Source organism: Calonectris borealis, chromosome 2 (assembly GCF_964195595.1).
Source record: "Calonectris borealis chromosome 2, bCalBor7.hap1.2, whole genome shotgun sequence".
NCBI lineage: Eukaryota > Metazoa > Chordata > Aves > Procellariiformes > Procellariidae > Calonectris > Calonectris borealis.
This window is the reverse complement of record NC_134313.1, coordinates 131,803,111-131,816,869: the sequence shown is the minus strand read 5'-3', so window position 1 is coordinate 131,816,869 and position 13,759 is coordinate 131,803,111. Positions and strand designations below refer to the sequence as shown.

Below are 13,759 nucleotides of genomic sequence, written 5' to 3'. Positions count from 1 at the left end.
GACATTATATGAAATTCATTCATTCAATAAGCTCCTCTTGTTTCCAAGTTATTATATTCTAATCTCAAGTATTAAAGTAAAGAAAGAGATGTCAAGAGAAATGTTAAGAATGCTCTCTAACAAACAAAACTGAGCAAGAAGTAGTGTGTAAACTGAAAAAAAAATTAGAAGGGAGATGCTCAGAGACAGGCTGGCAGCACTTGAAGAAGAGAGTAGGAAGCTCATGATATAACCAAACATGAAAAAGAGACCTAATGATCTCAGACACGAACCACAATGCAAATAGAGTAGAAAGGAATAAATTGTTGACATGAATCCTCTTGCTGTTTACCACTTGTTTAGAAAGAACAAAATTATGATAATCGTAACTCAGAAAAGCATACACAGAAAACGTCTATGATCGTTTTGATTTTGACCCCCAAAATAGACTCATGTTGGACATGGAAATCTTTTTGGTGTATATGAAGACATTATGTTGACAATAGCAAATCATAGAACTGGAAAACCATAGGGAGATGATAATTCGGATTTGACACTGGGCTATTGACAACATGCATTTAAAATGTGTGGGAGTCTTTCAGTGGTTGACTTGGTTTGTCACCATTACTGACTGTATAGTACACCAGTCCCAATCACTGTTCAAGTCACTATTGACAACAGTTTTCATCAGCGAGCCTGACTGCTCAAGCATGGTCAAAGATACCTGCAGTTTGGTTCTAGGTAACACAGCACTTTCGGACATACCATTGGAATATCTGTGCCTTGTTCACAGGCAAATCATTTTCAACACTGCTTTGAAGAGTCCTTTAATAAAAGGGGAAGTGAATGAGCACTACAAAACATTCAGGGGAAAAAACAAAGCAGCAGCAAAAAAATAACACTTGAATAGTATAAAACCTAAAATAAAGAACAAAATTAAGATTCCACAAATAGTAAGAAATATAACATTTTTTCCTGAAGTTTTATATAGGGAAGAAGGAGCTCAAGAGTGGTAACTTCCTATGGAGTAAGTAGGCTAACTGGAAAAAAAAAACAGCTGATGCTTTCTACCTTCATGTTCCCAAGGAAGGATGGAGAACTGGTGCCAAAGACTGAAATAAATTTTCCATGGGAGGAAAAGGGAGTGCTGTAATAACAAAAATTCATACAAGAGTAATAAAGAAATCAGCAATTTTGTACAGGCAATAGGTTTTGGAAAATCCTCCTATAGGTGAACTGCCATATAAAACTGCCTTCTCAGACCTTCAGTCTCGGAAAGTATTCACATAACTCACCAATTAAAAAAACTGTATGAGAAATTTAAAAAAGCCAAAAAGCACTCAGAGAAAGAAAGATAAATAAGGAAACTAAAGGCATTTTAAAAATAAAACCTCTTATCTGGCAAATCAGCAGCTGTAATAAAATCCTGGGGTGTTACAGACAGCTAAAAGTTGGGAGGATTGGAGGTGATCAGCTTCACATTATGCAGAAATATTAAGAACATGGTTATTGTAGCAAAAGATTTCCACTGTTCGGTATGGAGAAGAACAGCATCAAAAAGATGATTAAACTTGCTAGGTTAACTCTCTCAAAGACAGCGTATATTAAAAGAGAAAGAATTGGTCTGATTAGACTTGGAGAGAACTAATTTAGAACTATAAAACTAAGAGAGGTTTTACAATGTGTAAGATTCTAGTGTAAACCAGAACAAATTTTTCAAATAATAGCTATGCTTTGACCAAATTGGCTGCCCCCTTGTCCAATAAAAATTAAAGAAAGTATGCTGAAAAGTTACCAGAGTGTGATCCATATCTGATGGCAAAAAGCTAATTACACCAAAATGCAACGGAAACCAAGACAATAGTCCAAGGAGGGTACAATGCAAAGTCATTCTCGGTCCTACACACAAAATCCCCAAAGGGGTAGGATTGTTTGACTGAATCTATGTAAGACATAAAGAATAGGGATAAATTAAAGTCAAGGACAGTACCAGCTGAAAGGACTGTAGATGGAATTTCCTTACGTAGATTTGTAGCTTGTAAGGAAAATAAGCAAAGCAGTAAGAGAAATGAGTGTACATACTGTTTTCTAGGATTTAAGCAAATATAGGAAAGAAAAATATTTTTAGGTTTAAACTGGAAATGGGGCAAGAATATTTTTTCTGATGACTTTTCATTTTCTAAATTACTCTGGTCTACATCCTATTTTGAACTACAATTCCTGCTGCTGAAGTAACCTCCGAGCAACAAACACCTTAAGGAGGGTACTTTGAGACCTCAGCTGAGACTTTTGGTTTTTGATGGCATAAAATGACATTTAAAAGTGGAAAGCACACCTGAGGAGAAATATGTCAAAGAAATGAAAGAAAGAAAACTGGTATATGAAGAGTAATCTTACCAAAAAAATGAGAATTGGAAGGCAAATTATTAGGAGCACCATTACCAAGAGGACCTTTATTATGAATTAACAAACATGAGCCATTAGCAAAAATAACTGCTGCTTTCCAATGGTTACAATTATGACTGTAGCACTGACCCTAGCCTGACTATAGGATACTAGGAGACTTCAGAATCCAGATCACATATATTCCTGCTGTTCCTGATGTGGTTTAATTTCAGCTATCTGTTCACCTACTACAAAGGGGCTAACTGTGATAAGGCTTTGTGACTTATTCCTTCTATTGCTGCAAAACCTTGTCAAGCAGATTAGCAGGGCTTTTCATTCAAACGGATAAAAAGGATACAAAGATCAAGAGCTCTCAGGGTATCACAACAAATACAAAAATGAACCAATTCAGCTGAACAGCAGACAAAAATAAGCCTTTACACTCAGGCATACAAACGGGCCATAACAAAGTTGCACCCGCTTATATCACCTCTTCATTTGCCACCTGACTTAGCTCAGTCATTGTGAACCGTGTAACCATGTTGGAATCAGGTTAAGTGGCTCATTTGGTGCATCTTTTCTTTGCTGTTACGGTGGTAAGGTCCTCCCCGCATCCCCACCCCCCAAAGGAGCTGGAAACACAACTGAGGCAATTTTAACTTGGCCTTTACGTATGAGAGGTCACTACAATACTTACTGCCAGTAAGTGGTTTTAAGCATCGTGCTGGTGTTTCATTCTCCGCAAGTCCATTCGGCTTGTCTGCTGCTTCTCTTACACTTGGGTTCGCATGTTGAAACTGTTCTTCGTTTCCCTTCCCAGACTCAAGATTCAGCTCTTCAGTACCCTGTCCTTCACCTCTCCAGCCCTCCCTGGATGTGACACATTGGTCAGCACTTTCCTCGCTCGCTGCTGGAGTATTGCATCCATTAATGCCATCTATTTTCTCGCCATCCGGTGAAGCATGATCCTCGGGGTAATTTGAAACATTTTTATTATCTTTTGGTTGCACAGAGTTGTTACTGGTGGGTGTCAGGGAGGCGCTGACAAGACAGTTCTTTTGGGAATGGTACTGAGGTATAATTCCAACAAATTTCAAGCCTTGACTTGCAGCATCTTGAATCTACAAATCAAAGAAGATTAGATTTTTAACTGTCAACCTGTCTTAGCAAAATAGAAATACAGAAAATAACACCCTTCAAGGCAGCCAGCATGTTATTTTGCTTCTTTTGTCCACTACCACAAGAAATTGTCATGTTACATTTACATTTAAAGTTTCATTCTATAGAAACAGGATGAAAAGTTCCCTAAACCATGTGAAATAGTGTGAAAGTGGAAAAAAAAAGAAAAAAGAAAAAAAGAGAAAGAAAATGCCTACGTATTTCTTCACGAGGGATAAAGTACCTGTTTGAAAAGTTTATTTATGCTAAATTACCAGAAGTGGTATTACTCACACAAAGTTTTAGTATCAACCTTACAAAGTCAGGGACTTAATATTACATCTTCTGCTGTATTAGGTGTGTGATTATGACATTTATGCAAGGAAAAGGTTATTAATTCTCTCTGTTACATGCACCATTATAACAACAGTTGTTGTTTGTCCTATTTTGGATGGAGACACAAATGGCAAACTTTCACATAATGAGTACATAAAAGCAAAGCTATTTTAATATGTCATTTTTGGGAAGATACAGAACTCGGAATAGAAAAAGGCATTGTGAGATGAGTTAAGAAGAAGAAAAATGGAAACCAAGGGGCGCTATTATTAATGCTGTACACTTTAGGTAAAGGAGGAAAATTAAGAAATCAAATCACAAAAGATCCTAAGAAAAAAGCATTGGGCTAGTAGTAATGACAATTAGATAAAGCCGGAATTAACTAAGGAAGGTTTGAAACAATGCAGAAAGAGAAATCTCTTTTAGGCAGACTCAGCACTATGGATGCACCATCCATTCGAGTCACCAGCCTCACACTCCTCAAACCCAGGAGAAGCTGCAGCGAGAGCCAGACTTCTGTGAAAACATGAGTGTCTGCTGATTCATTTATCAAAATCACCTACCGAAAAGGAAAGGTTTCCATGTAATGTATACTCTTCATATAATATAAAGTCTAAACACATATAAATATTTCAAAAAGAAATGCCTTGAGAACGGAGAAATAATTTCACTTTCTCTGCATACCATGTAATTCCAGAGAGTTGAAGTGTCTTAATTATTCTCCAAGGCTCAATTTAGTATGAACTTATGTGAAAGTTCAGGCCTTTTTTTTCAATAGCAACTAAATAAGAAGGATTTTGTACACCTTTTTTTTTTTTAAAAAAAAAAAAAAGGAAGCTCATTTCTGCATCTTCCCTACTCAGAAGTTGTTTTTTTTTAAATAAATGATCTACTTCCTGGTAACGTGTTACTGTTCTGAACACACAAACCTACAGATGATACCTGATCAACAACAAGAACTTCCTCTTTCAAACCACTATTATATTTTTCACCTTAAATTAACTCTTGATTTCGTGATCACAGAACTTAAACAGAGCCCTCCAGGAAACAAGGCAACTGTCTTCACAAGTGTGTAGCCTGGCGAACATGGTTTAAGTGAATGTCAATGAGAGATGCATTCATAATATGCTTAATGGTCCTGACTCCCTGTTGTAACTTTACAAATACTTTTTTATACAGTCAATAACAGAGTTAAAAATTCAGTTCATCTCTTACCACTAATCTGCAGACACACCACTACATTTGGTTAGTAGATTGCAGGGCAGCTAACTACAGAAATTTAACTAGTATGCAACTGTTAAAGAGTTTGAGGATAGTACATATGTAGTAATTTTATTGGCCCTGGTCAATAAAGACTGCTTATCAATCTATACCAGACTCTCCCACGTTGTGATTTGGATGAGAACAGCTTTCACAGCTATTGTAGCAATGTTCTACAGTCTTGGCTCACTCAAAAAAAACGTGTTTGTTCTAAGAAATACCTGATGATGAGGTTTTTCTTCTGAGGCTCTTGTTTTCAGAATGGAAATAGGAGGAACTAAGGACTGAATGACAGTCTAAGCCGTATTAGCCTAATAGTTTAGCAGAATGATTGGAAAAAGAGACCGTATCTTCAAGGTCCTTTCCCAACAAGTTAATCGGTAGTACACAGAATAAAAAATCTTATTTAAACCTATATTTCAAATTTTTCCAATTACATAAGGGAGAACCAAGCATCTCATTATTTTCAATAAAGCCAATTTAGCAGGAAATGTTACCTCAACAGTGCAGTGTAAGCTGCAGAACAGCAAAGTGATGTATCAGCAGACGCAAACAGTCTTTCCTTCCAACTTTCCACAAAACCATGAAGAGGCTAGCTCTCATCACAAATAAAGTATAAAGCCTGAACATTTTCAAACTACAAACAAAGACAATTTGATTTTTTCAGCATCCTGTTGAGAGCTTAAATAGTACAAAATCTTAGTTGCCTTCACATCCAGAATGAATTATGCCATCGAGTATATATTCACATTTCCTGTTTCCTGTATTTGAAATATTGAGTATTTGAATTATAAAAAACAAAACCCCAGACTTAAACAAGTCCAAACCTCAGTACGTGGACAGGTTGTGCCCAGGAGCTACACAGGGCAGAAGGGCTGTTTCTACCAGCCACTTGCGGTTTTTGGACCCTTTGAGGCACACTGCGCTGGTACACACAGACAGATATGTCTGTTCCAGCCTGCTGGGAAAATATCTTAGCAAATGCGGTGTTGGGAAAGAGGGCAACGCATGGGAGAAAGTAGGGATAAAGCTGCACTGAATGGGAAGAACATGATGCTACTCTGACAGGGTCACCCAGAACATATTCCAGATCAGATAAATACCACAATTATTTGTCTTTATGTGCCAGTTTAGAGTACTAACAAAAAATAGTAACAAAGGTCCTTGTCATACTATGTTGTATGACTAAATGAGAGGAAAAATCATAAAAAGCAGAACAACTGCATCTCCACCACTTACCACATGAGAAAAAAAGCTAGATTAAAAATACCCTTACATTAGGTGATCCATACTAATTTCAGTTGTTTACTGACCTTTTTTGTATTTTAAATATGCTACATACTTGCTCTTCACATCTTGGGAAATTTTTAAAAGAGAAATTCCAACAAAATTTAAAGTAAAAAAAAAATTCTTTGGTTCTTTCCCCAGATAGGAACAGAAACATTTTTATTGCCTCATAAAGTGCTGCTTAGATGATATTAACCACAAATACAAGAACAGGGCTGCATCACAAAAATTGTTATTGTTCAACAACAGAAGCAGAACTTAACTCGTTTATTTCAGTCTGGATAAACCCCCAAGTGGGTACATCCAAATCAGTTTATAACTGGCTTGCAACAAATTGGATTTATGCCAGTTTAAAAATAGAACCTGCTTAAAGAAGGGGTGAAATTTCATGTGTACAGAGGGCCGAGGCAGTTAAAGAATTTAATGTCATCCCTATAATTTGCTTGATTAGAAACCTGGCATTTTCCCTGAAGGGAAAAAAATGACAGATTTAGCCTTTGCTATCTGTGAAATAAATATCAAATCTCCCACTAACTCTAGCAGGAATAGGAGCAAGCACCGTGTCCAACCCTGATGTCACTACCTTAACTGAATTTTAGCTGGGGCACTTGTGTTAACATTTCCTAACATTTGTAAAGTGTTATTGTTTATTTCAGAACTGACTGACCGCTATTTTTGTACTGCATTTGGAAAAAAGGAACCAGCAGCAGCACAAAGCAGTGTCACTAAACACTACGTTGATGTAGTAAGGTTATGTCCCACCTTTATAAACACTTCTGGTTCTCTTGAAGGCTCCCTTCCTAATTAGAAAATGGCTGACAGTCTAATTTAAAGATCTGTAAAACCACACCTGGCAAGAGTATGGTTGAATGATAAAATCCTCTTTTCTGAAAACTTGTTTTTAAACTATAGGCCTCACAACCATGAAAGTAGTGCAGAAATTCCAGGCTGAAAGCTCATTTTGAACAGCCATATACAGGTTTTCTTTTCGAATCTATTCAGAATAAAGACATATGGCAAGTTCATTGTACAGACCACATATTGTTTGTGATTCTGCGTTTTCTTGTTGCACTATCAGCTCCGTAATAATCTCCTATTCATATCGAGCACGATGGTACCACTTACAAATACAGAGGCTCAAGGATATAGATCCCATGCTGAACAGAATCATGTACTTTTGTCAGCTTCGGTAATTGCTTACAGGGAGATTCTGTACATTTCTCCCATGGGATGGCACACAGCAAATCAAACACCTCCCGCAAGCTCAGGACAGTGTTCCATCCACATCAATAAACATCAGAAATAATGCACAGCAATTTAATAATGAGGATCTCTCTCTTGGATAAGGATTTTCAAACAAATGATTTAATAAGACAAGTGTTAGGAATTTCTCTTAACTCTTGTATGCCAGGAGCTGGACATTTTTGGGATGCATCCAGAGGAAAAGCAGTTTTACTAATGTCATCAGGGCACTCCAGTTTATAGCAGTTCTACATGGTCTCAAGGCTTACGCTTCCTGATGATCTGGAAAAAGACACCTTGAAAACCTAGGCATTAGGACTGAACATTTCATTAATAGGTTTGCTATATGGTTCATGATATAACAAGGTACTGAAAGAATGCCATAGCAACCCAGTAAAGGGGACTGCTGCTAATATAAAAACAAACAACAGAAACAATTTACAAAGAGCACACATACCAAAAATGCGCATGGAAAAAGGGCAACATTCCTTAGGAGCAATGAACTGATTTTCCAATGGTCAGATGCATTTAGTTAGCTCTGCAGTAAACTAAGGGAAGGACTGCTACTTAGTCCTACTGATGGCCAAACATACGGCCTTTGAAACAATAGCTGGTTAATTTTGCTCAGAGCTATGTATTTAAACCAAGCATAAACTGCCTTAGCCAATAAAAGAAATGCTTGTCTGTCTCTCTGTCTATTTGGTGGTTGTTTTTAAAAGAACAATGTTAGAGGCATTAGATCTCATAATGTGCACCAGAAACAAGATCTATTTTTCTACCTTCTTTTTAGGATTCAAGCAAATCTTCTTTGACAACAGACATAGCACCAGGGATCTTCATGCAAAGAACATGATGTTGTGGTTTGAGGAGAACGCTATGTACTGCATGCCAGGAGTTGGAACTGGAAAAGGATGTTCAAGACTACAGTCTTCCAACTATGTCCTCCTTCATTAGTATTTAGTAGTACATGTTTCATCACAAATACTGCACATCCCCCTCTTCTAGTTTGTTCATTTCTGAAAACAGATGTTTAAAATTAAGACAGGCTTTTAGTTTGCCTCTGGTATTTTCTGTAGGTCTCACATGCTCCTGCCTGGGAAGACAGCAACAGTCATCAAGAGTTTACCGCTTATTTTAAAACCAAATAAGCTTAGCTAATGTTCTGAAGGAGGGGTTTAGTTCTTTCTAAACGACTTAAAACTTTTGTGACTTTGGCATTTTTGCATCTCTAATACTACATTACAAAAAAAGATAATTCTACTAATCAAACAGCAAAGCAGCAACTGCTAATCATTTCTCTGACTGTTACTCTGAGACTCTGTTTCACTACTTGCAGATTTCCAAATCATGCAACCTTTCTGACTAGGATGCTCTGTCATTTAAGCCTGTACTTCCCATGCATTTTTAACCTTTTCCAGTTTACACTCACCAATTCTGAATTTGACATAGATAGGTCATGTTCATATAAATATAAGTAAACATAAATGTAGCTTTTAGAAAGTCAAATCCCAGTCTGCATTCAGGCTTTCAAATTACCAAGTATTTTCACTGTTAATTACATCAAAATAGGCCATCCGGGATAAAACACTGGAGGCATACCTTGAAAAATGTTACCATAATCCCAAACCAGAGTCATCCTTTAAGCAGTGTTGTTGACAGTGTTCATATTGATACTTCCAATGAAAACCTTGACCAGAATTTTACCCTATGGGAACTTTACATAAGACTATTAGAATGAAGTTGACAGATCCAAAAGAAGATAAAAGAGTCCAAAACCAAACCCAAAAGCTAAAAACTAATCAGTTTCTTGAAGAAACAGATGTGTGCTGCCTTTCCATCTTTGCAGTACACAGTCCATTCAACAGAACCATTGACTTGACACTTTAAGCTCTCATTGCATTTGTGGTAGAGTATAACAAGGCACTGAACAGGGAAAAGAAAGCAAGCTTTGCAGTTTTACAACATGCTCATTGATACTAGCCTCTGCAAAAGGGAACTGAAAGCTACAAACAGAACAAGGAGAAATGTAGTGAAGCAAGTAGCTACTGCAACTTACCGCTGGGCTGAATAAAACAGAAGAAAGGCTCTTAAGACAGTGCTGCCAAGAGATATTAAATTACAGCAAGCTATATGTCTCCTGCTGCTGAAGCCAAGGCAGGGATGACAGTAACAACTTGAAATTCCTCTTCAGCTTGAGTTAGCTGTACATTCATTCCTGAGAGCAATATAACCGTACTAAACATGTAGTGCAGTGTGATGTAAGCACACTTGCTCCTTTCAGTATATATCACTAGACAAGAGCTCTTGAAACCACACTGTCTCATCCTCTGTGGTCTTGGGTGCGATGATTCTTCTCAAATTATTATCTTATTTTAGCATCTGTTCCTTCACAGAGCTGGCAAAGGGCGAACATTGTTGGACACAGGCTACGAAGCTTCAGTAACTGCGGTACCTGCCCAAAAGCCATGTAACATACCTGCATCCCCCCATCCTTGCCCTAAACTCTGAAAATAAATCCTGAATTTATCGCCATCATTTAAGATTTATTCTCTAAAAATTGTTTTAGACCTGGGATAAACTGCTATGGAGCAGCCAGCTATGCCCACTCAACCCAAATACTTGGTATACACTGTCAAAAAAAAGCCTGTAGAAACTCTGCCCCAAGCGCTTGCTCTAGAGAACAGGCATTTTTTAAAATGCAGACCATGTCTTCTGCATGAATCTTTTGAGAGAAACTCCTACACTAATGGGTGAACATAAGCAAGGGGAAAATAAAGATTTATAGAGATGGATGGTTGAGTGTTGTATCTACAACCGTTTTAGCTGGATGAACACAATTCAGTGTTCTTTGTAGAACATGAGAAAACAGTCACTTATTTGTGATCAACTAGCACTAATGTGATTCAAAACTGGGACACTGGGTTAGTCCATCTCTCTCCTATGCACGGAAAACAAAAAACCAAAGGCTCAGGACAACAGGAATATTTTAAAATTCAAAAATTCAGTCTCAAACTTGCAGACTTTACATTTAATTTGCAGGGAACACTTTTAAAAATCTTTATATAAACCAAAGAGTGTTTCTTTAAAATCACATTGTTTCATCAAGCCATCTGTTACTCGTTGCCAAAATTACAATTTGAACAATTTGCCCACATTTTATTTTAGCACAGTATAAAATATTATATTTATTGTTATAAAAAAAAAAGTTGTTTTTCCCACCAGACAGAAGTGCAATCATTAAAAACATCAACTACATACTTTATAACATCTATTTTTATCTTGGTCAAGAAGATGACTCTGAAGGCTGCTGGGGGCAAAGGATTATAAAAGCACAACCAGGCTCCTGGGAGAGTCCTGAAAATAGTTTTGCAATGTTCATGGAAGATATATATCAACACCACTCTTACAGGGCTTAGTCAAAAGAACACAAGTTGAAAGAGGCTTAACCAGGAACAGATGTTTCCCTTCACACCAGGCTGTTTAAAATACAGTATATGCTATTTTTTACCATCTCTGGTTATATATACACTTCCAAAATGTTAACAAAATGCACTTTAATAAATATTATCACAGCAGATCATAAACAGCTGAACCATTGATGTTGAGTTTCAATTTCTGCTTCATGACCATATCTACTTCTAAGATCCAAATACTTAAAAATAAAATAGCGGCTCTGTTTGCACTGAAAACATGCAGAAAACAAAGCAGTCAGCTAAGTGCTCAGCAATGGTTTTCATTACAATGTGCTAAAGAAATAAATGTTGTATTGTTCTTTTGCAAATACCCTGGAGAGTGAAGGTTTTGGGGTGGGATTTTTTGGGTTTGTTTTAAGGATGGAAATGATTTTAGAAGAGGTTGAGATCACATCTAGATAAGTAATCCTAGGTAATAAACAGTACTCTAGAGGGGTCATTTTCTAGCCAGAGAAGTAAACTTGAACTGCTTATTCATTTGAAGAACGATCCTCTGAGCAATATTAAAGACTCAATTTTTCCCCTCTTCTATCTTTTACTGCCACCTGCTCTGACTGTATACCCTTGCAGGAAATTTCTGAACAGGCCACCTAAAACATACCTAAAGTAAAGAATAACACTTAGGATTACAATAACCATCTAAGGAACCCTGGCACCAACAGAGCAATCGGAGACTTCACAGAAGACATCCTTGTAAGACTGCAGCAACAGAGTCAAGAAATCCACCAACAGTCTAGTGCTCTTCAGAACACATAAGCTGCATCTCTTTGCTTCTCCTAAAAAAGAAATCTCAATGCAAAGATTAAGAGATGAAGAATAAGAAATGACAAACAAAAAGAGATAAGAACGTGAGAAATACCGGAACAGCTATATAAAAACCAGTATTTTTCTTAGCAATTACAAATAAAAGTAAAAAAAATTACAAGATTAGTAACTTTCACATTCATTTTTTCTAGGAAGTTGCAGAGTTTTGTCTTCTCATTTGCTTGTCATACTCCTACAAACACAAATAATTATATATATAAAAAGTACATATTATTATGGACAAATTTGTCCTACGACACATTTCTCATCTTCCACATCTTGCTGTTTCATAGTTAGATGCTGAAGAGAGTTTTAAAACTCAGAAGTGAGAGTTCAAAATCATTTAATATCGCTTTCACACACTATATGGATATGTGAAGTCCCTTGTTTTGATCATATAAGACAAATGCTCATTCTGATGTGAGTAAATATGTAGGAAATAAGTGAAGAGTCAAATCTGGGCTGAATCACTCCCTTGACTGGGAACATCTATGGGTAAGATTTAAAAAGCTCTTGAGAAATTCATATAGGCATTCAGGTTTTGTTTTATAGGAGAGATAGAAGTCCTCCTAAATACTCCAACCCTGCTTCTACCTGGCAACTTAAAAGAAGCTGGAGAATTATCCTGTCTTTTAACAGCAATACTAATACAAAAGTTCTTCACCAATTAGAGCCATAATACAGATGACTCCAGAAAATGATGCACGTGAACTAAGACAGCAGTCATCTTGGTAACACCAAAACAGCTACAGATGAATACTGGGAAAAAACAAGAAAGCAGGAAAAGAAGTATCTCAGTAAGTGTGATAAAAACATCAATATGGAGAAACGTGCAGTGAGACTGACCTGTGGTTGTTTGGGGTGTGTAGTGGTTCCTTACCCAACCACTCAGCCAGTCTTCTGCCTGCCGCTCCCTCCAAAGGAACGAGGGCAGATAACGGGCAGGAGGATCAAACCCCTCAGAGAAATGTCTCACCTTTCAGGAGTACACTGAGTAAGTTCAACTACAGTTTAAACTTGCTGGTAATAATGTGTATTAATTTCCAGTGCATAAGCTAACACTTGAAACATACTAATTCCATAAAACCGGCAAGAGGGCTCAAATACGACAGATCCTTTCAGCAATGTAGGATGTGAGTTCTTCACGTAAGTGTTAGTAGCGAATGGCCCTTCTTTCAAAATAGTCCAATTCCCTGCACAACTTGCCTTTGTACCAGGGAGAACTGGTGGTCACTGTTTCAGATGCCAACTCTAGAACAAGTACGTGGGTGGCAGCATCCTTGCCATGTGTTTTGTTGGCATATTCCTCCCTGGGGTCCCACTCGCTTAAGTCTGAGAGGTACCATCACTTCCTTCACCCAGCAATGCTGTTACTAGAAAATAATTGTCAACAAACTTACAGGCAAAGTCACTATATCTGCAGGAGTCAACATTATTTCTAGGCTACTTCGGACTACAGAAGTTGTTCACAGGACCACTTAAGGGAGTGGCACGTTACTGGTACCTTTTGAGCTAGTGCTAATGATGGCATTTGTACGCTCACTGAAGTTCACCAAGACTATGAACAGAGGGAACAGCAATGAGCAGATTTGACACTGTCTCATATGGCAGATTTCGTCGCAAGATAAGCATTACATAGGTGTTTCAAGGTGGCAGTCATGTTCCAAGCTGAACTAGTCCACTTCTGAAAACACAATTATTCATCTGTATGGCCTTAGGTTTGTTGGAAGAAATCAGCCTCATTTCTGAGTCAAGTAAGGACAGACCATCAGGGAGAGGTCCTTGTCTAGTAAAAAACACAAAAGGAAGATGCCTGCATTTGAATTTCAGTTAAG

General features: G+C 37.4%; 1 protein-coding gene across 1 annotated transcript in view; it reads right to left on the bottom strand.

Annotated features, from left to right (window-relative positions):
- Positions 1–13,759, bottom strand: part of RFTN1 (raftlin, lipid raft linker 1) — a 101,324-nt gene that overhangs the window by 30,820 nt on the left and 56,745 nt on the right. Inside the window, exon 5 of the mRNA XM_075143451.1 lies at positions 3,062–3,485. Coding sequence (XP_074999552.1) covers positions 3,062–3,485 — 424 coding nt within the window. The remainder of the gene's footprint in view (positions 1–3,061; positions 3,486–13,759) is intronic.